The 24,342-nt window shown below is 41.9% G+C and overlaps 2 protein-coding genes across 3 annotated transcripts in view; one reads left to right on the top strand and one right to left on the bottom strand.

Annotated features, from left to right (window-relative positions):
• LOC134847567 (casein kinase I-like) overlaps positions 1-24,342 on the bottom strand; it is a 584,249-nt gene that overhangs the window by 13,716 nt on the left and 546,191 nt on the right. For both annotated transcript variants that reach the window (XM_063864646.1, XM_063864645.1), the window contains exons 2-4: positions 842-1,005; positions 663-769; positions 357-582 (exon numbers count right to left, since the gene is read on the bottom strand). In XM_063864646.1, coding sequence (XP_063720716.1) covers positions 357-582; positions 663-769; positions 842-964 — 456 coding nt within the window. In that variant the 5' untranslated portion in view covers positions 965-1,005. The remainder of the gene's footprint in view (positions 1-356; positions 583-662; positions 770-841; positions 1,006-24,342) is intronic.
• LOC134847563 (uncharacterized) overlaps positions 1-24,342 on the top strand; it is a 326,408-nt gene that overhangs the window by 271,424 nt on the left and 30,642 nt on the right. The window lies entirely within an intron of this gene.

The raw sequence follows: 24,342 nt of genomic DNA, 5'->3' as shown, positions 1-24,342 counted from the left end.
AAAATACCTATCATTAAACCGAATCGATTTTTTTTGTGAAAATTGAAAATCAGAAGTCACGCTTTTGAGAAGACCATCAAAAGACTGATACTGTGTTAGGTGTTACAAGAAACTCTAATTAAAAATAAATTTTTAGAGGCTTGAAGTAATTAAAAATCGACAAATGAAACATTATTTCTTAGAACAAAACGAGTAACAATTGACAGTTCTCTAAAATCATCAGGATTCTGCCTCGTGTTGTAATTAATAGACTATCACGAGTGCACAGAAGTTAACTCGTATCAAAACACATTTTTTATGTGAAATAAATTAAACTGAAAATAAATTTATAAGTTACGAAAATTTTTTAGATTGACCTTGTTGCAGTGCCTGCCAATACCCATGACGAAGTTGTCTGGTTTTATATCCCTGTGAATGAAACTCTTGTTGTGAACGTATTCTATCCGTCCAATCATCTGATCTGCCAGCATTAGCACCGTTTTCATAGTGAACCGCCGGGAGCAGAAATTGAAAAGATCTTCTAATGAGGGTCCCAAAAGGTCCATTACAAGAACATTATACTCTCTTTCCTGACCGAACCAGCTTAAAAATCAAGGTTTAAACATTACTGATGGATGCAACTTAACACTTGAATAGAACTATTAAAAATTTTGTAAACTAACCGAGCATTTGGAATACCGAGTCCACCTTGGATGATGCGGTATATTTTGTACTCGTACTGAAGCTGTGGGTGACGAGCTTTAGTTGGCTCCATCTTAACTGCAACTTCCTTCAAAGAAAAAAAAACATTAATGTTTGTTTACATTACATTAGTGGTTACACAAACAGTGTTAGCAAATACCTCTCCATTGCAGACATTTATTCCCAGAAAAATATCTCCGAATGAACCACTTCCAATTTTCTTGATTAATCGATATTTTGAGCCGACAATAAATTGACGCCCAGATGAAATATTCGACGACATCACAGAATCAGTGTAAACCAATTGTCAATGACAACTATCTAAAAAGAAGAGTCAATATAAATGGGGGACGCAGCCCAGCATCACATCAATTGGTAAAACATAGGCAACTGACAGTTGGAAAAAAGAAATGACCGCTAGGATACAGAAAACAACTGACTTGTTCTTTGAAAAAACTTCAAGTTGTGAATTCTTCAAAAATATATATGCCCTTAAAGCTCTTTAAATTTCAAGAAAAATGTATGATTGGGGCTTTTCTGATAATATTAACTTAATTTGAGGAAAATAGATCAATAGGTAAGCTTTTAACTCCGCTAGGAAATCTGATAATTGAAAGACGATCAACTTTTTCGTGACCTGTACACTTTCACTGTTCAAGAGCAGAGTTTGCCTTCCTTTTAACAACGGAATTGAACTGAACTTCAAAAAAAAAACGAAAATCAAAAGGGGAAAAATCAAAAAATGAGCGTGATAAGACTTTTTCCTACTGATAACTACTTTTAATTTTTTACGACGATGCATTTAATGCTGATTTTTTGTTACTTAGTACAAACGGGTAATTTTTCCTGAAACAAAAACAAAAAAAATACAACGACATACATAATGGTACTCACTACGTTCATTACTCTTAACAAGATAATTAACACGTTGTGGCCGTGCACATGAAAGCTAAAAGAATAAGAGACACAAAATACAAAGCAAACCAGCCAAGTACAAAATCCCTCAGCTTATAATTTTTTTCAATAAAACAAGGTCAAAATTTATCATGGTAAAAGAAATTACTTCACAATTCCTTCATCATTTCGTCTAAAACCCATTAGAATTTCATTAATTAGGGCAAATTAAAATAAAACGAACAAAAGTAGAGAAAGTCAGATGGTTGGGAATCATGCCAACAAGATGGAGAAAACTAACACCTCCTCAAAATAAACCGCAGCTTATAAAAACAACTTAAAACAACGGACCGGCACTAAAAGCATTTGTGTCGCTTAGAAAGCGACACAAATGCGACGTCGATTTGCGTCCAATTATAATTGTCGTTGAATCACTCACAAGATGAAGATTTTTGTTCCCACCATTTGAAAAATGGGGAGAAACTTTGTATTCGGGTGTGTTTTAGTTTTCTTATTTTTTGTTTTTCACGCATAATCAGCTACAATCAATGATCATGTGAGAGAGTTGAGCAATATATCATAATAAAACCCTTACAGTCGTAATTCGAACATTTAATAATTCAAAAAAAATTCCCTGTGTCGAAAAAAACTGGTTTGTAATTATAATTTTTCTGTCTTATTCCGATCGAGTAAAGCTGGCGAGCAGGCTTAGTTAAGCTTAACTTAGGCCTTTTACAATAGCTAATTTCAGTTTACTTTTAATTTTCCTCGAGTAAAGTTAGTTTTTGAGTTTTTAACGAGATTACTGAAAATTCGGCCAAAGTAATTTGAATTTTTATTTTTGTTAATCAGTTTTATTGTTTTTTTAGTCATTTTTCTTCAAAAACTGTCGTTCAAAACCTTCGAAGCTGAAATCCTAACGCACATTATACAAGCGTGAGGAGTTATCCAGCACTACAAAATTGTTCCAAACCGAATCGGGGCAAGCAACTTTGGTTTATTCTTTCCTTACACGACTCAACTTTCAACTCTACAAACTTGATATTATCAGCCTAAAAATCAACTTTTCCTTAAACAAAAACTATTTGAAACGTTTTGTAAATTTTGTGAGAAACCCCACTAGCGCTGAGCTAGATGTTAAAATGTTGTTACCTCAATTGCTATTTCGAATTCAAGTATTATATTCCTAATTTCGAGTTTCCGATTTCGAGAACTTAAAGGTAACGAGTATTTTTTTGAGTATTTATGAGTATTGAATATAATCCGAAAATTGCTTTTAGCTTTTAGCTCATTTTGACATTAAAACATTTTTTAAAATATTTTTTATTAATATTTTTTGTTATTTTTTATTTGTAATCGGAAGGTCAAAAGTATCATAGTAACCGAGGTTACAGTCAGGAGTCCCTTCATCACGTATTCCAGCCAAATCCTTGGAATTTTCTAGATATGGAAGTGATAATAATAAAAGATGAAAAGTGTTTAAATCCTTTTCTATTAAAATCGATACGGGTTACGTTTCTTCAATAAGAACACGCAACTCGACACGAGAAAATATAATATACAAGTGTTACATTTTTTTTCAAATGGGCCCTTTCCGGCGACGGTACGTGCACAGGTTGGATAGGGCCATACCAACGCCATACCAGAGCAAGACGGCTGGCTAACCTATGTCCCATCAAGTTGAACGAATTTGGACTGAAGAACAAGCTCCTGACATGGATGTGGATTGTCTTAGTGAAAAGTTTCTCTGAAAGCAACTTATGCAGCTGGAAGACTTATTGCGACTGTACAACCTGTAGACTTCTCGTAAACACCTGATCAACTGTCTCTGAACGGGGGCAACCCCTTGCGTTTATACGCTAAATTCCTTATAATAATAATAATAATAATATAAATACATCGACAAAATTTTATGAATGAATCAAAACTATTTTAATGCATCAAGAGAATTGTCAATTGAAATCTACCCTCCTCGATTACAGCACAGATAGAATTGTCTATTTTGGATGTATTTTCAAGTTTTTTGCAACCCCTAAAGCAGAGGATTGCACTCCTCAGAAGTGCAAAACTCATTTTTGTGCTTATATAGTTAATTGTGTCCGAGTATGACTCGTTCCGTTTTTCGCTTAGTTTCTCTGCTAGTTTCTGGACGGTTTTTGTAGAGCCCGGTGCTGCTCCTCCGGTACACGCAAAAATTAGTTGAACAAAGCTGCAGTGTTCCACGTCCAGAATTCTTTGTTGGTATTTTAATATTTTGACACTCTCATGATATTTGTAGGAGTCAGATATAGTTTTAGGGCAGGATTCAGCATGGGGGTTGAAAATTTCCACATCGAAAAAGGTTCGGCTGAATCGGCCCTCCCCAGAGTCCATTTGCCTTGATGTCAATTCGAGCGTCATCTTCAGTAGTGGTTGTTTGGTTGTGAAAATTTTCGCCTTCCAACGATTGAATTTTCGGCTCTATTTCAACATCATGGCATACTTTGTCCAGGAGTGTCGCAAGGGTATCGCGAAATTCATTATGTCTTAGGTGACTGTATCCACCTTTGGGACAGTGCAGGGAGTGGGTCAGTGTGAATGGTTGTCCACACGGTCATGTATGTGGGGTATTTAGTGGCTCCCATCCATATCTCAGGTGTAATCCATCTTTAAACTTTGATTTGATGAGAGAGAACTTGTATTTTTTAGGGGGAGCACATTTAGCCAATTCGATGCTCCTATCTGTGACGCTAGATTCATTGTCAGTTTTTTCTCTGATGAGCAATTTTCCATAATTTTAGCCTTTTTTGAGAGTTTGATGTTCTGTTTCTCAGTTTTGATGTTTCTATTTATCAGAGTTTGTTCCGTTTCAGCTATTTCTGTATCACTGTTTTCCAACGGATCACAAATGGCTCGTGACCACTCATAGTTTTTGGAAAAGTCCGTGTTACTGAGGTGATCTAGTCCTCCCATTCTTAGTGTTAGTGCAAAAAGGTTGCGATCTTCATCGGTTATATGGTTTTTACCAGTAATACCAGGAAGTAGCTGCTGTCTTACGTTTTTCTCAATTTCATCCAACTTCTTAAATGCTTCAGGAGTTGTTCTGGTTAGAAAGTTTAACTTATTTTGACCTCCCTTTGTGTAGCAGGAGTACTCATTTTGTGATGATGTTTGAGCTATTTTGGAAAGCTTTTCTGTTAGGGTAGCTGTCTTTTCAATTTCGCTTTCGATGTATTTATCGCATGCTTATGGTGTTCCTATGACCAATCTAAGGACTCTAAAACCGTCTACCATTGTAATATTTGTGCCTTCGAATAATTTTATGGCGCTTTCACGACAGTTTTCTTTTACTACGAGTTGACACTTGGAGGGCTTCACATTGTACCCGAAAGCCTTTCCGTGCACATCTAGGTTGTCCAGTATTTCGCGGAGACTCTTAAGATCACCTGCAGCGCTTCCATCATCTGCGTACCTTTTTTGGGTGACATTTGTCTTTTGCAGGAGCTCAATCAGTGGGATTATTCCAATTCCGTACATAGCCATTGCGAGGGGATCACCTTGCGCTGTGCCTTCGGTAGATGTCAAAACAGTGTTATTGACATATAAATTTGAGGAATGTTTAAATGAGTTGGCCAGCGCATGATGTAGTGCCGGACAAAGGATTTCTACATTTTTCAGAGCAAGTTCTCTTTTGAGCGAGTTGAAGGCGTTTTCTGCATCAATAAGTAGTATGGCTTCCGTTTCCGGTTTCTCAAACTCCTTCCTCAAGCTGTGGATAGCATTTTCGATTCCACACTTCTGGCCTAAGCGGAATTTTTTCCGAGATTTTTAAGGTCTGATTTTATACATTGGGTGATTGTTTTGCCAATTATTCTTCTCAGAACCTCGGCTATACCAATGGGCCGTACCCCTGGATTTTTGCCCAGAGGTATCAGGCGACACGAGTTGTAAGCTGTTAAGATTTCATGGGGTACAATTTTACTTGCTATTGTATAGGATAGTTTAGCAATTGTTTTGCAAAGCTCAATGGATGTCTGGTTGAAGTGAGTTAATATCCTTCTCCATTCGCACGCATCTAGTCCTGAGTGACCGTGGCTTCCTTGCGTTTTCAGGGTTGATTTTCGAACTGTCTTGGCGTTGATTTGTTCCAATTTAGAGGGGTGGTATGGCATTGTGTCTTCATTTAATTCAGTTATATAGTTAGTTTTTGCTGTTTTGGCTGGGGGGTGTTTTTCTTTCAGGATATTGAGGACTGTTTTTCCTTCAATGACTTCTTTTAGGGGAAGTACTCCTTTTGTTTTCTTGTCTGAAAGGCAGCCAATGGCGGCAGATATTTTGCCTGTACTCATTAGTTTATCAAATTGCTTAGCTTCCTCGTTTACTTCGGACTTCTTCTGTTTTGGATGTCTAATTTGGAGAGCTTTCGCTTCAGTGAAAAGTTTGTCTAATAGGCCTTGCTTCCATAAAATTATGCGGCGGCTCATTGTTTTGGAATTTGATCCATTTGTTTCTGATTTAGTTTTTGTAACATTCGCCCGGAAGTACATATCGACGGAAAATAAAGCTAGGTTCTAAGACGACTGGCCAGCGTCTAAACTAGGCTCTACATGCTTTTCACCGTCTCTACCCAAGCCATTTCTTTTGGTGGTCTTTCTAACATCGGGTCGACAAAAACGTTACTGTTCTCCGGCTTCGACCAGAACACTCAAATTAACTCGTTTACATGCAAAATTAGTGAGCTCATGGCTGGGTCTCAGTATCCCCAGACCACGAGGTCACTCCTAAAAACAGGGCTACTACTATTTATTATATTACTATTGTTTTTGTTCAGTAGATAAAAATCATCATCTCCGTCTAAGATGGATCAACCCTTTCCCTAACTCCTAGCTTCTTATCGTCGGAAAATGAATTCAGATGTTAAATAATTTCAATTCAGGACATAACAGGGAAGCTAAAAGTTTATATAAAATGATACAAGTTTCAGTTCCGACACCCCTCCAGACTCCTGAATCCGGGGAAATGACAACCTTATCTTCTTTCCGGAAGGCTGTTTTTCTACCCTTCACCGTTGTTGTGAACGGCCTTGCAACAATTGTACCGACACAATCGTTGCAACTCGGAGCGGTCTCTGCTAACTCTGCTTTTCGTTGTTGTTTTTGTATCGCAATTCTCGTAGTTATCACTGTCGCAACTATTGTTGTTCTGATTTTTTTCTGGTTTTCTTCCAAAATGGCGATTTTTTGCCGTTTTTCAGAAGTGCGACTTCTCAGTTCGAATTTTTAAAATTCCCAAAATACCAGAATATCTTGAACTTCACCTTTTGACTAATCGTCCCAATAACGTCACTAATCTCTCAAAACTGTCAATTCGGAAGGTTAGCTGCTCACTATTCGAAATCACCGAATCTGCTTTTGTCCATTCTGGTCGAATGTCACATACTCCCCGGACAGCCCGGTCAATGTCCCCATTGAATCTCGCAATGTTCGTAAAATTGGTACAGTGTCATCGAACAGAATTTACAAAATGCACGAAAGTACTCTTATCCACGTCATATCGACTCACTGCAGAATATAAATGGCATCATAATACACTACTATAGCCTTCCAAATTCTTTCACTGATTTGCACTTTCGAGGATATGAATTAAGATAAAACTTTTTTTCTGACTTCCAATGCCAATGCCCTGATTTAAAACTTTTTCTCCTAGGTTTTAAAAGGTGGTAGTTTGCAGGACAGTCCTGCCAACCAACAAGCTAAAATTATCCTACTATACTTCTTCCCTTCGGAAATTTTGGTTGTTATTGTCCTGAATATTAAAATTAAGGAACTCTCTGGTTAGAAATAACAATGAAACAATCTACCTCTTCAAGAGATTACCCAAGCTTTTCAAGTCACCACAAAGTGATCAGTTTTCCTAGTTGATTAAAAACAATCATGCAGGCTAAAATACTTAAGTATACTCTTTACTCAAGCTTTTCTAAATAAATAGTAAGTGTCTCTAAAGCCACTAACTAAAATCAAAATACAAATTTATAAATGCACAAATTCTTTAATGCTCAAAACTCAACTAAATGTGTTCTTTCAGTTTTCAATTACAACTTGGTTGCTTAGTTTGAGTTTTTGTCACACACATAAAACAATTCTGAGTTTTCACTTCTTCTCTTTCGTCACTTCTTTGTTTCTTCTTTTTTTGTCGTTTAGAAGTTCTAAAACTTCTAAATTCTTCTAATTTTCTTTCTTTTCGCATCTTGTTTTCCGGCCATTTGTCAATGCTCTATCTCTTCCTCCTGCGACATTGACTCTGCACTTTCAGTTTCTGTGTCTTGCAACACATCCTCCAACACTTCTGCTCTTCTACCCTTTGTTTACAACAAGGTAGGGGATCCACGTTAGATTCTCTGTTCCTACAGAAGCTGTTGTGGAGACACAACGTCACGTTTCTCTCCAAATCTTCCTTCAACATCTCTTCCTTCTCTCTGCCATTACGTTCACTTGTCCTGGAAATTCTCTTTACAGCGGTGATCACTGCTTTCCGATGAGACACGAAAGTTCGCTTTAAAGCTCCTGCCCCAATGTCCAGCTGATACACACTGTACACTCTGCCGTGCTTCGACATATGCTTCTTGGCATACTCATACAACCATGCATTCATGTTGGCTCTAAACCTTGGCATCAGTCGTCTCCTTGCCCATATCTTTTTCACTTCCATCGGAATGTTCAGAATCTTGCACGTCGTCTCAAAAAGATCTAAATCTTCTAGACAATCCAATTTCTGCAATTGTTCTCGCGTTGGTGCCTCCTGTCTATTGTTCTCCTTCACATGAGCTTCCAGCCATCGTATCGCTATCATAACTCCCACTATCACTACTGTTATGGGCCGTGATGAAACTGGTAAACCCATGGAGAGCAGCTCTTCAGAGTCCCATCTAGATCTTGCATGGTTTGGTTCGTTTGAGCCCCCTGTTCTACTCTCGCCCTGTTTGGTGGCACAGCTATTCTCAGTGGTGAACTAGACGAGGCAGCCTCGCAGTTCATCTCTTGATGCATTCTCCTCAGCCCAGGCTTGGGCTTGGAGGGCAAAGGCATCTCACCTGGTTGGTAAATCCTAGAACTTCCCAATCCAGGCTCGTTCGCCCAATCCAGGCTCGTTCGCCAAGTCACTCCCTGAGAGTGCCCCGTTTCTCCACCTCATCACTCTCATGTTCGGTTGGTCTAGTAATCCCCTCTCTCCGTATGCTGCCATCAATAGGACTTCCGTGGGGCGGTCCCCACGGTTGTCATGCCCCAAGATGTTTATCAGGGCGGTCAGCAACATGACTACCTCTGGGTCTTCCAGAGCGAAGTCTCGATGCATTAGCCGACGATAGATCGCATCTACCATTGGTCCTACATATGCCTCTGCCAGGTCCATCAATTCATCCAAGTTGAAGCTATCCATTCTCTTTTCAGGTTCGATTCGATTTGATTTAATGATTTGACTCAAGTGAGTAATTAAATGATCAATCAGGATCTAGAAAAGAGGTCACGAATATCACACTTGTCCGTTTTACCTTAACTTCTCGTTAAAATTTGTTTAAAACAGTCAGATAAAAAGATTTTGATCCTAAAATTTATTAAAATCAATCGATCTCTAAAATTTTCGAATTCGACCTAAGATTGGACAGTCCAAACTTTGGATCTATTCCTAAGATTTTTATGCAGTTGTTCGTGGTCACCAACTCCTTCTTACCCAGGATCTTAATAACATAACACATAACATAACATAACACACCTATCACACACTACACATACTTTAGTCTGACACCCTCTTGCATATCACCTTGACTCAGCCTATACTTAAGTAATATTTCTTATGTAAGTATACTTGTATATTAGTATCAGAGAAGATTACGTGTATGAGCGCGTACAGTTCCCGAGTATGCAGTCGCCCTCTGTTCGGATCGTACACTGGAAGCGAAAGCTCCTTAACTTCCCTTTCCACGAGGAAGTCTCTCAATCTCGTCAAGGACAAGACTAAGTTTTCCGGGTCCACGTGCCACTTCTCCGTCGCCCGTATCACTAAGAAGCATAGGTATTTTCCCGGTATCTGTGACGCCGCCGGATGCAAGGCTGCTACGCCCCCTATTCCTGGTCTTTGCTTCCAAAGGAATTCTATGTTTTTATATTCTTTCTTAAAATACGCTGCTAACGCTGTCCTAAAACTCATGTCTGCTGTGATTGCTATCGCACATGTTCTATTTGTGAGTATGAAATCGTTGTATGTTAGTGTTATGCTACTTGAAAATTCATTTGGTAAGTTAAAATATGACTCAACTACCCTCCCTATGTCCGGTTTCTTAGAGTCTTTGCCTGTTTCCGCTTCTAAATCCCCTGTCTCTCTTGCTATTCTTAATTTTTTTATTAATAAATTTTCAGTGTGGGTAAGTCCTACCCTCACTCCCCGGACAAAAATATCCATCGACTTCCCCGTCGATCGCATACCGGGTATCAAGTCGAGATTGGAAGCCGGAATGCGTAGTCGCCCCTCCTGGGCAGCACAGGAAGGATCTTCTCGTTCGGTTTCCCGCTATTTCATGCTTTCACGATCTACATCTTGAATCGCGACACCGGTTTCCTTTGGTTCCGACGTCATTTCGTTCAGCCATTCCAAGACACGCAGATTTGTGAACTCCTTCCTCAAGCTGTGGATAGCATATTCGATTCCACACTTCTGGCCTAAACGGAGTTGGAAATTTTTTCCGAGATTTTTAAGGTCTGATTTTATACATTGGGTGATTGTTTTGCCAATTATTCTTCTCAGAACGTCGCCTATACCAATGGGCCGTACCCCTGGATTTTTGTCCAGAGGTATCAGGCGACACGAGTTGTAAGCTGTTAAGTTTTCATGGGGTACAATTTTACTTGCTATTGTATAGGATAGTTTAGCAATTGTTTTGCAAAGCTCAATGGATGTCTGGTTGAAGTGAGTTAATATCCTTCTCCATTCGCACGCATCTAGTCCTGAGTGACCGTGGCTTCCTTGCGTTTTCAGGGTTGATTTTCGAACTGTCTTGGCGTTGATTTGTTCCAATTTAGAGGGGTGGTATGGCATTGTGTCTTCATTAAATCAGTTATATAGTTGGTTTTTGCTGTTTTGGCTGGGGGGTGTTTTTCTTTCAGGATATTGAGGACTGTTTTTCCTTCAATGACTTCTTTTAGGGGAAGTACTCCTTTTGTTTTCTTGTCTGAAAGGCAGCCAATGGCGGCAGATATTTTGCCTGTACTCATTAGTTTATCAAATTGCTTAGCTTCCTCGTTTACTTCGGACTTCTTCTGTTTTGGATGTCTAATTTGGAGAGCTTTCGCTTCAGTGAAAAGTTTGTCTAATAGGCCTTGCTTCCATAAAATTATGCGGCGGCTCATTGTTTTGGAATTTGATCCATTTGTTTCTGATTTAGTTTTTGTAACATTCGCCCGGAAGTACATATCGACGGAAAATAAAGCTAGGTTCTAAGACGACTGGCCAGCGTCTAAACTAGGCTCTACATGCTTTTCACCGTCTCTACCCAAGCCATTTCTTTTGGTGGTCTTTCTAACATCGGGTCGACAAAAACGTTACTGTTCTCCGGCTTCGACCAGAACGCTCAAATTAACTTGTTTACATGCAAAATTAGTGAGCTCATGGCTGGGTCTCAGTATCCCCAGACCACGAGGTCACTCCTAAAAACAGGGCTACTACTATTTATTATATTACTATTGTTTTTGTTCAGTAGATAAAAATCATCATCTCCGTCTAAGATGGATCAACCCTTTCCCTAACTCCTAGCTTCTTATCGTCGGAAAATGAATTCAGATGTTAAATAAATTAAATTCAGGACATAACAGGGGAGCTAAAAGTTTATATAAAATGATACAAGTTCCAGTTCTTATCTTCTTTCCGGAAGGCTGTTTTTCTACTCTTCACCGTTGTTGTGAACGGCCTTGCAACAATTGTACCGACACAATCGTTGCAACTCGGAGCGGTCTCTGCTAATTCTGCTTTTCGTTGTTGTTTTTTTATTGCAATTCTCGTAGTTATCACTGTCTCAACTATTGTTGTTCTGATTTTTTTCTAGTTTTCTTCCAAAATGGCGGTTTTTGCCGTTTCTCAGAAGTGCGACTGAGAAAATTTTTAAAATTTCAAAATACCAGAATATCTTGACCTTCACCGTTTGACTAATCGTCCCAATAACGTCACTAATCTCTCAAAACTGTCAATTCGGAAGGTTAGCTGCTCACTATTCGAAATCACCGAATCTGCATTTTTGTACATTCTTGTCGAATGTCACATACTCCCCGGACAGCCCGGTCAATGTCCCCATTGAATCTCGCAATGTTCGTAAAATTGGTACAGTGTCATCGAACAGAATTTAGAAAATGCACGAAATTACTCTTATCCACGTCATATCGACTCACTGCAGAATATAAATGGCATCATACTACACTACTATAGCCTTCCAAATTCTTTCACTGATCTGCACTTTCGAGGATATGAATTAAGATAAAACATTTTTTCTGACTTCCAATGCCAAAGCCCTGATTTAAAACTTTTTCTCCTAGGTTTTAAAAGGTGGTAGTTTGCAGGATAGTCCTGCCAACCAACAAGCTAAAATTATCCTACTATGCTTCTTCCCTTCGGAAATTTTGGTTGTTATTGTCCTGAATATTAAAATTAAGGAACTCTGTGGTTAGAAATAACAATGAAACAATCTACCTCTTCAAGAGATTACCCAAGCTTTTCATGTCACCACAAAGTGATCAGTTTTCGTAGTTGATTAAAAACAATCATGCAGGCTAGATTATTTAAGTATACTCTTTACTCAAGCTTTTCTAAATAAATAGTAAGTGTCTCTAAAGCCACTAACTAAAATCAAAATACAAATTTATAAATGCACAAATTCTTTAATGCTCAAAACTCAACTAAATGTGTTCTTTCAGTTTTCAATTACAACTTGGTTGCTTAGTTTGAGTTTTTGTCACACACATAAAACAATTCTGAGTTTTCACTTTTTCTCTTTCGTCACTTCTTTGTTTCTTCTTTTTTCGTCGTTTAGAAGTTCTAAAACTTCTAAATTCTTCTAATTTTCTTTCTTTTCGCATCTTGTTTTCCGGCCATTTGTCAATGCTCTATCTCTTCCTCCTGCGACATTGACTCTGCACTTTCATTTTCTGTGTCTTGCAACACATCGGTAGCTATTCTGACGCTGTTGGAAGCAGTCCTCCAACACTTCTGCTCTTCTACCCTTTGTTTACAACAAGGTAGGGGATCCAGGTTAGATTCTCTGTTCCTGCAGAAGCTGTTGTGGAGACACAACGTCACGTTTCTCTCCAAATCTTCCTTCAACATCTCTTCCTTCTCTCTTCCATTACGTTCACTTGTCCTGGAAATTCTCTTTACAGCGGTGATCACTGCTTTCCGATGAGACACGAAAGTTCTCTTGAAAGCTCCTGCCCCAATGTCCAGCTGATACACACTGTACACTCTGCCGTGCTTCCACATATGCTTCTTGGCATACTCATACAACCATGCATTCATGTTGGCTCCAAACCATGGCATCAGTCGTCTCCTTGCCCATATCTTTTTCACTTCCATCGGAATGTTCAGAATCTTGCACGTCGTCTCAAAAAGATCTAAATATTTTAGACAATCCAATTTCTGCAATTGTTCTCGCGTTGGTGCCTCCTGTCTATTGTTTTCTTTCACATGAGCTTCCAGCCATCGTATCGCCATCATAACTCCCACTATCACTACTGTTATGGGCCGTGATGAAACTGGTAAACCCATGGAGAGCAGCTCTTCAGAGTTCCATCTAGATCTTGCATGGTTTGGTTAGTTTGAACCCCCTGTTCTACTCTCGCCCTGTTTGGTGGCACAGCTATTCTCAGTGGTGAACTAGACGAGGCAGCCTCGCAGTTCATCTCTTGATGCATTCTCCTCAGCCCAGGCTTGGGCTTGGAGTGCAAAGGCATCTCACCTGGTTGGTAAGTCCTAGAACTTCCCAATCCAGGCTCGTTCTCCAAGTCACTCCCTGAGAGAGCCCCGTTTCTCCACCTCATCACTCTCAGGTTCGGGCGGTCTAGTACTCCCCTCTCTCCGTATGCTGCCATCAATAGGACTTCCGTGGGGCGGTCCCCACGGTTGTCATGCCCCAAGATGTTTATCAGGGCGGTCAGCAACATGACTACCTCTGGGTCCTCCAGAGCGAAGTCTCGATCCATTAGCCGACGATAGATCGCATCTACCATTGGTCCTACATATGCCTCTGCCAGGTCCATCAATTCATCCAAGTTGAAGTTATCCATTCTCTTTTCAGGTTCGATTCGATTTGATTTAATGATTTGACTCAAGTGAGTAATTAAATGATCAATCAGGATCTAGAAAAGAGGTCACGAAAATCACACTTGTCTGTTTCACCTTAACTTCTCGTTAAAATTTGTTTAAAACAGTCAAATAAAAATATTTTGATCCTAAAATTTATTAAAATCAATCGGTACTTAAAATTTTCGAATTCAACCTAAGATTGGACAGTCCAAACTTTGGATCTATTCCTAAGATCGTTATTCAGTTGTTCGTGGTCACCAACTCCTTCTTAGCCAGGATCTTAATAACATAACACATAACATAACATAACACACCTATCACACACTACACATACTTTAGTCTGACACCCTCTTGCATATCACCTTAACTCAGCCTATACTTAAGTAATATTTCTTATGTAAGTATACTTGTATATTAGTATCAGAGAAGATTACGAGTATGAGCGCGTACAGTTCCCGAGTATGCAGTCGACCTCTGTTCGGATCGTACACTGGAAGCGAAAGCTCCTTCACTTCCCTTTCCACGAGGAAGTCTCTCAATCTCGTCAAGGACAAGACTAAGCTTTCCGGGTCCACGTGCCACTTCTCCGTCGCCCGTGTCACTAAGAAGCATAGGTATTTTCCCGGTATCTGTGACGCCGCCGGATGCAGGGCTGCTATGCCCCCTATTCCTGGTCTTTGCTTCCAAAGGAGTTCTATGTTTATATATTCTCTCTTCTACGCTGCTAACGTTGTCCTAAAACTCATGTCTGCTGTGATTGCTATCGCACATGTTCTATTTGTGAGTATGAAATCGTTGTCTGTTAGTGTTATGCTACTTGAATATTCATTTGGTAAGTTAAAATATGACTCAACTACCCTCCCTATGTCCGGTTTCTTAGAGTCTTTGCCTGTTTCCGCTTCTAAATCCCCTGTCTCTCTTGCTATTTTTAATTTTTTTATTAATAAATTTTCAGTGTGGGTAAGTCCTACCCCCACTCCCCGGACAAAAATATCCATCGACGTCCCCGTCGATCGCATACCGGTTATCAAGTCAAGATTGGAAGCCGGAACTCGTAGTCGCCCCTCCTGGGCAGCACAGGAAGGATCTTCTCGTTCGGTTTTCCTCTAATTCATGCTTTCACGATCTACATCTTGAATCGTGACACCGGTCTCCTTTGGGTCCGACGTCATTTCGTTCAGCCATTCCAAGGCACGCAGATTCGTCAACTCTTGTTCGTAGGATTGCTGTTGCTCGTCGTCGAATTCTACCTCGGGTTTCGACCTGTCGACGACCCACTCATCGTCGTGATCATCGACTATGTCAATGTCCTGTGACACAGTTACTTCTTCTAGACCCACTACTTCTTCCCCCATCTTCTTTAGGTCTATCCTGTCAACTACAAAATCGTCGCCGTAAGGGTTATATTTCCTCTTGGATCTTGTCCTGTCATTCTGTCGAGTCTGCATTGTGAACGGAAGATCCGATTTCAAGTTCTTGGGAACCTCCCTTTGTTCAGGGTCTTGCCAGTCCTCTTCTGCGTAGGGTAAAGTTTCACCGTCTGCTTCAATCACCTCATTTGGATCCAGGTCCAGTGGTGTACTTGTTCCTTCCTCTATGACTTCGATCCCGTCGTTCTTTTCCCTGGTGCCCTTCTCGTTGACCTCACAAGCAGGGTCCATCATTAGATAATCCCTCTCTTCCATGTCTGCAGGTATACACGAGTCTTCTGTCGATGGGTTGTGTGGCTAATGTTTTCGTAATGTGCGGCTCGGCCAGTACTCAGTCTATAAAAGCGTCCCTCCTGGTGCACCTCCGTAATCATGAAGGGTCTCCTCCATTTTTTAGGAGCTTTTTCGTTCTTTTCGGTGGTATGCCGTTCTGAAATACCCATACGTAGTCCCCTACCGAATAAGCTTTTGCACCAGCTGCTTTCTTGTCAAATCTTTTCCTCTGCATGCCTTGCCTGTGCCTGCTGAGTATTTCGTCTACATAAGTCATTTAACTCCTGCTGACGTCTTATTACATCCCTTACATAGACCTGTGGTGACGTCTTCTTACCCTCATACTCTGGGTAGAAGAAAATCAAGGGCAAAGACTTCTCGTGCCCGGTCAGCATCATAAGTGGACTAACTCCGGTGGTGGAATGTTGTGTGCTATTGTAAGCTCCCATCACCTGTGGAAGATATCTGTCCCAATCGGTCATGTACCTGGAACAAAATACCCTCAGCATCGACACTAACGTTCGATTCTGCCTTTCCACTAAGCCATTTGTCTGGGGATGGTATGTCGTGGAATAAGCCTGAGCCACCTGCGAACGTCGCACTAGCTCTTTTGTAATATCTCCGTTTGAAACGTCCGATTGAAACGTCATCCGACAACCATGTCTCACTATCCACGTATTAATCAGGTGGTCGCACGTCTCTTCCGCTGAGGCAGTTATGCAGGGCACGGCCTCTGCATTCTTCGTGAAGTGATCTATCATGACCAAGACTTGATTATAACCACTGTCTGTCATGCATATCTTTTGGTGATCTATCTGCACCACCTCGTTGAATTCAGACGACTCGATCGATTGTAAGGGAAATCGCTATTTCCTTGGATCCTTGACCTGTTGGCATGACAGACATGCTGTTACCCACTTCTCGCATGCCTTTTTCATTCCAGGCCACTCAAAGCGCTTCAAGATCCTCTGATATACTTTGTCGATCCCCTGATGGCCCATCTGATCATGTGACCTGAATAAGAGTTCTGTCTGATAGAGTTGCGGCAACACTATCGCGTTATACTTGTATAGGACTTTGTCTTCATCTCTTCTCTTGCAAGCCACAATCCCGTCCTTGTTCAAGTATAGCCTTCCCTCTTTCTGCATAAAATACTGTTGCAGAATGCGGTAACGGTCTTCCTCGAGGTCTCTTTGTCTGGAGAACCAATTTCGATCCACCTTTTCAGGTTGCTTGTCATGCGGTCATTTCTCTGCGCTCTTAGAAGATCCGAGATTCTGTATCTCGCCTTCAAGTACGTCTTCATGACCCTCATCTGACTATTCAGCTCATTGGGCTGGTGTGTGTCTTCTTCCATCTTAACGCACCAAATCTTTGCCAATGGCTGTGTTTCCTGTTCAAATGACTGAATGTCAGTCCTGACTACCTCTTTTTGTGGCAACAGACTCATCGAACGTTTCGATACCGCTATTGTTTCGAGATCATCCGCTGCGTTGTCGAAGACTCTTTCGCTTGGTATCAGGTAGCGATCACTGTCAGGGTCCTGGTATACCTCTCTATCCAGATCCCTTACTCGAGTTTCCACTAGTATTGTGTGGATCGCTAGTTCTGACAGTTCCGATCCCGAGCTCGAGTTCCTGTCTGAGTAGGTGTCAATTCCTGAGTTTCGGGAATTGTCAACTGCTGAAGAGTCTGTGAAGGAGTCTGCACCATCTCCTGGGTCAGTTCTGTGCCTTTTTCGCATCCATCTGAACTCCCCGGACACAAATTTTTTCTCCAGGTCCTGTTTCTCATCAGGAATTTTTTCATCTACATCAGACTCCCCGGACGAACTTCCTTGTCCCGGATGTTGATCTTGAAGTCGCCGGTTCTTCTCACCGTCCGTATCCCCGGACAAACTATCTTGCACCAGGTTTCGTTCAACCTTCTCACCTTCTTTATCCTGGTCCTCAAAGGTAACAGTTTTTTTTGCGTATTGTTCCCCTGTTCTTCCCGACCGTATGAAGTACTGGTTAAAACCTCGTGTGGTATCGAGGATACTAGTTGCTGAACTATTTTCCTACAATCCCCCTCGTTCTCTTCGTGTTGTCGTCTGGACGGCATGATCTTCACCTTCTCACTGACTGTCAGTGATGCCACTGCTGCTGTCCACTGGGGGTCATCTCTGGTCACTTCTCTCACTAACAATCCACCCAGCATCCGCATCACTTGCGGTCTGACCTGCTCCGTTTTATCCAATAATGAGAGGCTGTTAATGTTCATGCGAGAATGTTCCTGTTGGACCAGATTCGACCGCAGCAACAGGTCCAAGGGCACCGGGTCCTTCTTTAGATTCTTTAGCTCGGCTGCTTTCTCTACAGGTAACTCAGGATGTCCTGGTATTGGATGTCCAGACTTATCCAACCATCTCGTCAAGGGAAGCGCTTCATAAGTTTCTTTATCCAGAAACGAAAATCCTTACTTGATGTCTGCCTGATTGGCTTGTTTCTGTTCTAATCTTTCATAGAACTCGGTTTTCTTGCTGAGGCTGTCAGCATTCTGGTATTTGTTACGCATCCTGTGCTCGATTATCATGTGGTAGCCATCTAATATTACTATCCACCTACCAATATAACTCTGATCCATCGAGTATGTCTTCAACCAGGATAACGCCCTGTTGACCACGCGTAACTTAAAGGGAGCGCTCCCCAAGTATGCGCGGTACTTTTCCACAAATGTGACTACTGCAAACATTTCTGCTTTTGGTGCACCATCTTTCATCTCAGTGTCACTTAACATCTTACTGCCATATGCAATGGGACGGAGAACAGTTCTCCCTTTCCATTCCTGCTCCTGATGCAGTATTCCCGAGATGGCTACTACTGATGCGTCTGTGTCAAGAACATACATGCCCTGTTCAGTAGGCATGCCTAGCACTGGCGCTTCGCACAGTTCCCACTATATGTTCTCAAAGGCCGTTTGAGCTTCATCGCTCCATTCGAACTTTTTCCCTTTGCTGCGCATCAGCTTCTGCATCGGATACACCTTGTCCGCATATCCTTTAATGAACTCACGGTAGTAGTTGGCAAACCCTAGGAAGCTCAGGAGCTGTGTGTCCGTTCTGGGAGCCTTCCATGTCAACACTGCTTCTACTGCTTCTGGGTCCGGCCTCACACCATGCCTGTCCACCATTCTTCCCAGGTACTTGATTGAATCCCTAAGGATTTCACATTTGGATGGTTTGCAATTCAAGCCTGCTCTCTTCATGCATCCATAGACCTCATCGAGCCAATCAATGTGGTCTTCCAGGGTCGGTTTCGCTATGACCACGTCGTCCACGTATTACATCACAAGGTTCCCGTACTTCTTTGTCACTTTGGTCAAAGCCTGAGCCATCAGTCTTTGAAAAGTGGCCGTTGCGTTGCACAAGCCGAAGGGAATCCTCTTCCACTGGTACAACCCTAATTCGCACGCGAATCCGGTTTTCTCTCTGTCCTTCTTCCGCAGAGGGAACTGCCAGAAGGCAGAACCCAAGTCCAATGTGGTGAAGAACTTGGCATCACCAAGCTTAGAGAGGCTCTCGTCTATTCGCGGTATCGGGTACGCATCTTTTATCGTTACCGCGTTCAAGTAACGAAAGTCGCAACAAAACCTAAGCTGCCCCCCTTTCTTTTTCGCCATTACTACCTCGCCATTTCTATCATGTCGTATTCAAGCAACATTTCAATTTCCGCTCGGCACGCTTCCGACTTGTGTGGCGTCATTCGTCCTGCGCCTTCCCTATGGGGAACGGCGCCCTCTTCAAGTTCTATTTCGTGCTCGACGAAGTTACAGCAACCGATATCCGCCTTATGTTTTGAAAATACATCCGTGTTCCGATTTAAAACCTCCCGCATTAATTCGAAATCTCCCTCGCCTTTTTTTTTTACCTTTTAAGTGTTCTATCTCTCTCAGATTCTAGTTCATATGACGAGGGGTGTTCCGGAAAATTCGAGCAGCTCGATAAGCCGTCGTCCGTTTCGGACTTCATTGAAAACAATTTATGAATAGATTCTAGTTCATTAATCCTTTTTAAAATTTTATCTTTATTGGCATGATAAGGACAGTCTTTCACACTATGTTTCTTCAAGTTTTTTGTCTCTTCATAGTCGGTCCTCGTCGGCAAAGCGTAACCAAGTTTCTTTCCACGCTGGATTGAAACCGTGGTGTCCATTATGTTCAATAACACACTGACACACAGTCCGTTTCGAGTTACCGAGAAGCTCCGGCCTAAAATTACTGAACTTTGACTATTTGGGTTCGGTACCAAACAAACCTGTTTACTATCACTTAACGAATTTAAATTTCTCATTCTAAAAATTGCTACTACTGCTTAACCCGGCTGTAGTTTTACTTTTCTATCTAAAAAAATATTACCTTGTTTTTGTCTGTTATTATTCTATTGATTGATTTCTTAACATACTTCCGATCCGGGTTCCTAATCCTTATTAGACCGTTGTTCAAGTCAATCATCACGTCGAAGTTCAAGACAAAATCTCTGCCCAAGATGAATTGGTCGGAGTCATCCAGATTCTCTACAACTAGGAAGCTCATCCAAAGACCCCGTCCTCCCTTGTAGAGGACCGTTATTGGCGTTCTTCCGGCTACGTAAATCGCTCCTCGATTGGCTGCAGCCAGTCGGAGATTCGTCGGAATTAGATCTTCCCTCGTGAAGCCCATTCTTTCCCAAGTTTTTATCAGCATCACACTCACTAACGCTCCTGTGTCGAGAAGCCCTGTGACTCCGATTTTCTTTCCGTTGGTGTCGAGCAGATGTGCAGTCACATCTGCTTCGTATCCAATGTGTACTGCGTCTTGCTTCATCATGGCGTCATGGTCTATCCTGCGGACTTTGAGCTCCTCCTCACCCAAATAGATCTGCCCTATCTGGTCACTGTCTGCCCTTCACATATGTCCTAGTGTAGATGCTAATTCCATCCACGTTCAGCATCACCTGATACGTTCCATAGACTTCCACGTAGCGCCCGTGAAGCTTCTTTATGCGAGGGCCACCCGTTGTTAGTAGTGCTCGCACAGCTCTTGACTCAGTGCGTGGCTCCACCTGCCTCAGATAATCTGCATATGTTTCCAAATGCGTCAAAGTGAACTCTGATTGTTCACTCAGATTTCTGATTACCTGGTGTCCCGCTACCGAGATTTTTGACTGTATTTTGCTTCCTTGTGGCACCATACCGAATCTCTGCCCGGAGATCACATTAAGTTTCATGCTCAAACTACTTGGTGCTTTTGTTTCTTCGACTTCCGTTGCCTCGAAAGTATTCAGCTTCTCCTGTAGTTTCTCATTTTCCAATTCGAGCTTCACTTTTTGCTCGATCTCTTTCGTTACCAGTTCCTGCTGCACTCTATTTAGAGCATCCGAGGTGGCTGCCCAATAATCAATCTTGAAGTCGTCCGCCGCAGTCACCGGTTTCGGTTCACTTGTCTCTTCTGTTACCGCTTGTATTTTCTTCGTTGCCACCTCTTGTGGTTTTTCTTTTCTGCGCGCCTCCGCTTCACTCAATAGGCGAGCCTTGCTGGCTTTCACTCCCGATAAAGCTTCTTCATGCCTTGGATGCTTGACGTCTGCTAAAGCATCCCAGAAATGCGGACAATCCGATTTAAAATAACCTTCCAAGTTGCAAAAGAAACACCTCGGGCCGAATTTTGCAATTACTCCTCTCATGAAATCTTCATGGTCGACTTCTGACGCATCTTCGTCCTCGAGGCTAAAGCCTATTGCTTTCATGCCCTGTTTGTAACTTGGGCATGCTGACACATGATGGTCCGTCGAACTGCAATTTGCACAAGAGCGTCTCTTGTCCATATCGTCCCTCGGTTTATACCAGTTGTTCCCTTGGTTTGCTGGTCCGTTGTGAAAATTGCCATAATTGTTGTTGTAATATCCAGATCTCGATTGAGGTTTCAAAAAAAGATATTCTTTTGACTTGAGCCTCAACTCCTCTGGTGTTGGCGCATTGGTTGAGAGTGGTGTGTAATGTGTTGCTAACATTGTTCGAAGCTCGTCGTTTTTCACACCATCGATGAATTTTGAGGCTACCGCCAGGTTCATCCTCCTGTTCGACTCGTCCGGTTAGCTGCGCCTTCTTAGCATCTCCAAATCGTCCAGAAACTTGTCTCTCGTCTCATCTTCTCGTTGCCTCCGTTTCTCGAAGCGCATTATTGGCTGGTGCTCCTGCACCCCTGATCCAAAACGATTTAACAAGATTTCAAAGATCTTCTCAGCTGTGTCCCGCTGGTATTGCTTTTTGGCCATCACACAGTTTAGTTTAGAGCTGTCCCTTCCAAGTTACTGGTAAGCGCACTGCATTTTTGCCTTTCTGACAAGTCCTCTTCCTCAAAATGCAGTTTTATCACTTCAATACAGCCATCAGATTCGTCTTTGTAGCATCATGGTTTCTTAAAAACCCTTCTGGACTTTTTGCTACGTTCATTGGTTCTAGATAACTGTAAGGAATGTCTCCAAAGACCTGTTTAGGGGTTCAAAGGCTGTGGCCATTGCTGTAGCATCTCTTGAATGCCCCGCCTGAGTATCATCGCCCCCTGATAAGGGTTCTGTATTTGGAACTTCCCTTTCGTCCGATTCACTTGGATTGTTTCTTCCTTGTCTCGCATGACTCATCCCTGGGCTTGCATGACTCTTGTTCCTGGAACCACCTCTCCCAGTCGCATATGTGCCTTGCGTCGGTCGTTCGTTCGAGGTCTGACTATTGCCAGTTGAACTTCCTCTGAAGTTTGAGCCCCATGTTCTATTATCCCCTGTGGCATAGCCTGCTGAACTTCCCCTACCTCTAGTGGATCCATATGTCCTTCTCCTATCTTGTTGGTCATTGAAGTTCACCCCCGGCTCCCTGCTGGGACCTCCCGAGTTCGGTTCCCCTTCTTGTGGTCCACTCCTGCTGCCTAGTAGCCCGTCCAACCTGTCCATAATATCCTGAGTTCTTTTCTCCATCATCGCATCTATCTTTGTGTCAAGAGTCCCAAGAGTCTGCTCTTGTTGACTTCTTAACTTCTCCATGTCGTCCCTTAACCGTAACTCCTTTTGTTCCGCTTCTCTTGTCGTTCGCGACAAGTTCTTCGCAATGTGTTCATCCGTTCTTTCCTTCAAGCGTTTTTTGCTTCTGCCAACTTCTTGTCTATTGCGGTTTATTTCTTCCCACAGACTTTCTCTTTCAATGTTGTTCATTTTGTTCTCCTATACTGCCCACTATGTTGTTCAAGGCTTCTTCAATTGATGCTTTGTTTTCTACTAGTGGCGTCACCAGTGGCGGTGTCACCCTGTCAATCCCAGGTAGCTTGGTGCTGGTCGAGATTCGGGCTTTGATTCTCTGCCTCGACGTCTTTTCATGATCCATCTCTGGATCCGCCGATGCGCTGCTTAGCCCTATGTTTCTATTCTCCCCGGTTCGCGTTTCCGAATTCGTCATACTCACAAAATCACTTGACTGGCTTGATGTGTTTGTGGTTTTGCTTTTTGTCCTCACTACACCAAATTGGTCCATGGTACCAGTCCCTCTGTCGGTGTATGCTTCATTCTCCTGAGTCGAGCTATTGAGGCTGACTTGAGATCCAAAGTCAGCTTGCTCTTCATCGTCCTCTTCTTCTTCCTGGGATTCACCTTCATCTCCTGTACCCACTTCCATGAGAATGGAAAGATAATTCCGTAAGTGTATTTCACTCTTTTCGAAAACGATGAGGACGTTGCCTGTTTCTCCGTCACGCCCGCCATCATGGTGTTGTCTGTGGGAGATCTTCTAGTTGCCACAATTTCAGTAGAGATGTAGGACAGTTCCGACATCTCCTCTCGGTCAAGTGTCCCGGTGGAAGTGGCAAAATCCTGGCCTTGTTCTACAGGAGTAGATTCACTTGACAGCCTTCTGTTTTTTCTCCCCTCCGTTCCATGTATTTCCTGATTCTCATCCGTGGCCTGGTCCGGATGGACCTCCACTTCTAGCATTGCTTTCCGCTCTTCTGAAGACTTTTGACTCCTGGTCTCAACCATTCTGCCTGAAACCGTCTCCCCTTTGTCGGTCCGGGTTCGTGTGATCCTTTCCACAAAAGGGTCGGTCATTGCTTTTCTTTGCTTTTCCGGTATAAATTTCCTGGAGCTATCACCTAGTTTAGGTATCCTTGACTTGTCTAGACTCATATTCAATTTACCACTTCTTTCTGCCTATACACTCAATTTGATTGCTAGTGTCCTTTTAGTCTGACTACTGATAATGATAACACAACACAATAAATCGCAAAAGTTTCTATTAAATAGTGACCACGACTCCTTGTATGTTATCACGGTACAGCGTAAATACAATTTATTCACAATACTCGATTATTAGTTGTAAGATGTGAAGCTAGCATAGTATGATGATATCAGTCTATTTAAGAGATAGTGTGTTCACTACCCAATCAAGCACAAATGTTATTGATTTAAAACCAAAATTATCAAAATAAATTTGAATATTTTCTATGAAAAACGTATGTGTTTTGTACTTTTAGTCAGTCGCAGTACAATACTCGATTTTGTTTTTAAGTGGGCGTCTATTGCACCCACCGAGTCCTGTGTTACCTATCTGCCTTCGGACTGCCCGAGCTAGACCTACTAAAGTCCTCAGGGCAATCACTTTTCTCAAAAACGTTTTGGATTTTAATCCACACCAATGAGTTATACACTCTTTTTCATTTTAGACTTAGTGTCGCGAATATCCGAGTT

This window comes from Symsagittifera roscoffensis, chromosome 6 (genome assembly GCF_963678635.1).
Source record: "Symsagittifera roscoffensis chromosome 6, txSymRosc1.1, whole genome shotgun sequence".
In the NCBI taxonomy this organism is placed as follows: Eukaryota; Metazoa; Xenacoelomorpha; order Acoela; family Convolutidae; genus Symsagittifera; species Symsagittifera roscoffensis.
Note: the sequence above shows the minus strand (reverse complement) of the source record. Positions and strands in the feature narration are given on the sequence as shown.